Source organism: Trypanosoma equiperdum (genome assembly GCF_001457755.1).
Source record: "Trypanosoma equiperdum strain OVI genome assembly, contig: ctg_1922, whole genome shotgun sequence".
Taxonomy (NCBI): Eukaryota; Euglenozoa; class Kinetoplastea; order Trypanosomatida; family Trypanosomatidae; genus Trypanosoma; species Trypanosoma equiperdum.
The window spans coordinates 1,791-4,158 of record NW_027123974.1 but is presented as its reverse complement, the minus strand read 5'-3'; the positions used below and the strand labels follow the sequence as shown (position 1 = coordinate 4,158).

Sequence of the window (2,368 nt, the reverse complement as noted above, 5' to 3'; positions counted from 1 at the left end):
GAAGACCTCACGATAGTATGCTCTTACACTGAGTGGAAAGCTATTAGGAAGACACTACAAACAGAATGAGATTGCACAGCAAGCTGCTCAACAGAACATTAAATAGAGGTGTCCGCAGACAAAACGAAATACATGTTCTTTGGGGTGAGAGACAGAGACTCATTACACATAATGCTTGGGGAACACAGATAAAAGAAGAGGAAGTCCAGACTCCTTGGGGTGACAGTGCAGCCACACAAGGATGTAAGTAAATAGCACATGCACACTACAAACAGCAGCAAATACGAAATTAATGAAACTACGGGCTGTTGCATCACCTGAATGGGGGTGAGTGAAGAAATAGTCCGAGCATTTTTATTTAGCCTTATTCCAGGGAAAGGTATGCTAAGGTATCACTGCGTGGTGGATCAATGCTTCTCCATCAAATAAGGAGAAGCTTGAACAAGTGCAAGCGCAGGCGTCACATGTCATCGCGGGGATTCCAAAGTCTGAGAATCGGCAAGGTGCCATGAAGGAGTCTCACCTTCACAAGAGAGATGATATTGCTCACAGACAAGCAATAGAATACCATTTAAAAAGGAAGGCAAACGGTAAGGGATCAGCAAATACAGTGGGAAAAATGTTCCCACCCAGTTATCCGATACACACGCGACTGCAAAGTGTGTTACATCTGTATGAGGAAGTAGACAGACCGGAGAAGGCACACACGGCAAGCATATTGAAACTGGTGAGGAGACCGTACTTCACCACCGCAACGACAGGTGGTCTCCATTCTGACGCTTCCGACAGAGAGAAGAAAAGACACACAATACAAAGATTACGTAGATTCAAAGACTACGATTACTGAGTGCGGACGTATGGGTCGGTGATACTGGACGAATACTCTGGTACCTGCACGATAATATACCCTATACAAGGTAAAGCGGTAAAAGTAAAGAAAGGAGCAGGCAGGTTAGCATACAGCAACAGAGCCGAGTGCATGGCAATGGGGGCAGGACTTATAAAATTTAAGTCAGTAATAAAGATCACCAAAATCGAAAAAACGAAAGTGGCAATATTCACAGACTTGTTATATTTATTAATGGAGCTTAAAACGTGCCCTGCAGTAGTGACGGATTCCATACTATGACGCATATGAAATCTGATCTTTACACTTCGTGAAACTGAGAGTAGTCATATCGTTGCAGTTTGTTTTTTTGTATTGCAGTATCCCCAGAAAGGAAAATATTGACGAGATTGCAAACGAAGGAAACTACATGCCGCAAACCCACCCTACATGGACCACAGACATTGTCACAGGTATATCCTGCCAATCACGTAATCAAGCATAACGCGAATTTGCGGAAGACCGAGGCCCAAACACACACCGAAGTGCTATACTAAACTAAATAAAAACGACACCCAAACAAGGAACTAGTCAGGGAAGATGAGTCAGTGTTAGCTCAATTTAAACGAGGGACTTAAAAACATTTTTGGTAGTTACATAGGGTGATCACATGAAAGGTTAAAGAAGTGGAGTGTATATGGTTTAGAAATCACACAGAGAAAAATTTCCCAAGAATACTCCTGCACAAACTCAAAACACTGTAAAGATGGAATAAAATGAGGAAGGCAAGGTGGCATTAGCTGCAAGACAGAATGACCTGGTCATATGCTCAGTTTTTAACATCGTGTGTGCAAGACGAGAAGTTGAAGTTGTATACATGATAAAATGCGTCAGTGGGTTTGTGAAAATGCACTCACTGCATTAAAGGTGGCTTCAAGAGTAGCACAGGCGTATAATGGCGTCTATCTATGTCACCTATGTTGTAAGTATTCGACAAAAGAGGACTACTGCAACAACACATGCCACAACACCCACCGAGAACTTCAGTAGTATGTACAGAGCAGCAAAAGAGGAAACGGGAAGAAGAAAAACAGTCGTTGCCAAATGACCACAAGTGTCAATGACGCCCCAAGCAGTATGCCACGTATAGCTTGTTGACAAGGCATATGTGTCAGAAACATCCTGAAAAGCAAAGTGATGTGACACAACAAACGAAAATGCAGGATGTGAGCAGCGAAGATGAACAACAGCAAGAACCACAAGTGTACAAATGTCTTCACTGCAAACAGATGTATAAAAGCAAAAGCTAGCTCACCATTCGTAAGTTCAATCTGGAGAAGAGGACAGGAAAACCAAGAACACCGTCATAGGAAGTAATGCCTGAGAAAGAAGCATGTAAGTTATGCAGTAAAAATACCACCACAGTTGCATGTTAGGCCATATGACTACAAAATACACCGGGAATAATATTCCACTCAAATCCAAAGCCGATAAAGATAAGAAAAGTAGCGAAGGAGATATAAGCGAATCAAGCAAAGGAAG

The 2,368-nt window shown here is 42.4% G+C and overlaps 2 pseudogenes across 2 annotated transcripts in view; both read left to right on the top strand.

Moving 5' to 3' along the window:
- The window catches only part of TEOVI_000518300:pseudogene, a 2,508-nt pseudogene extending 1,982 nt beyond the window's left edge, over positions 1-526 (top strand). The window contains 2 exon segments of the mRNA in view: positions 1-249; positions 251-526. The exon segment at positions 1-249 is cut by the window's left edge and continues 474 nt beyond it. Coding sequence covers positions 1-249; positions 251-526 — 525 coding nt within the window.
- A 459-nt stretch (positions 527-985) lies between these two features.
- Positions 986-1,661, top strand: TEOVI_000518200:pseudogene (annotated as a pseudogene). The gene is given in 4 exon segments: positions 986-1,147; positions 1,149-1,406; positions 1,408-1,551; positions 1,554-1,661. Coding segments are annotated over 4 exon segments (672 nt in total).
- Positions 1,662-2,368: the final 707 nt, after the last annotated feature.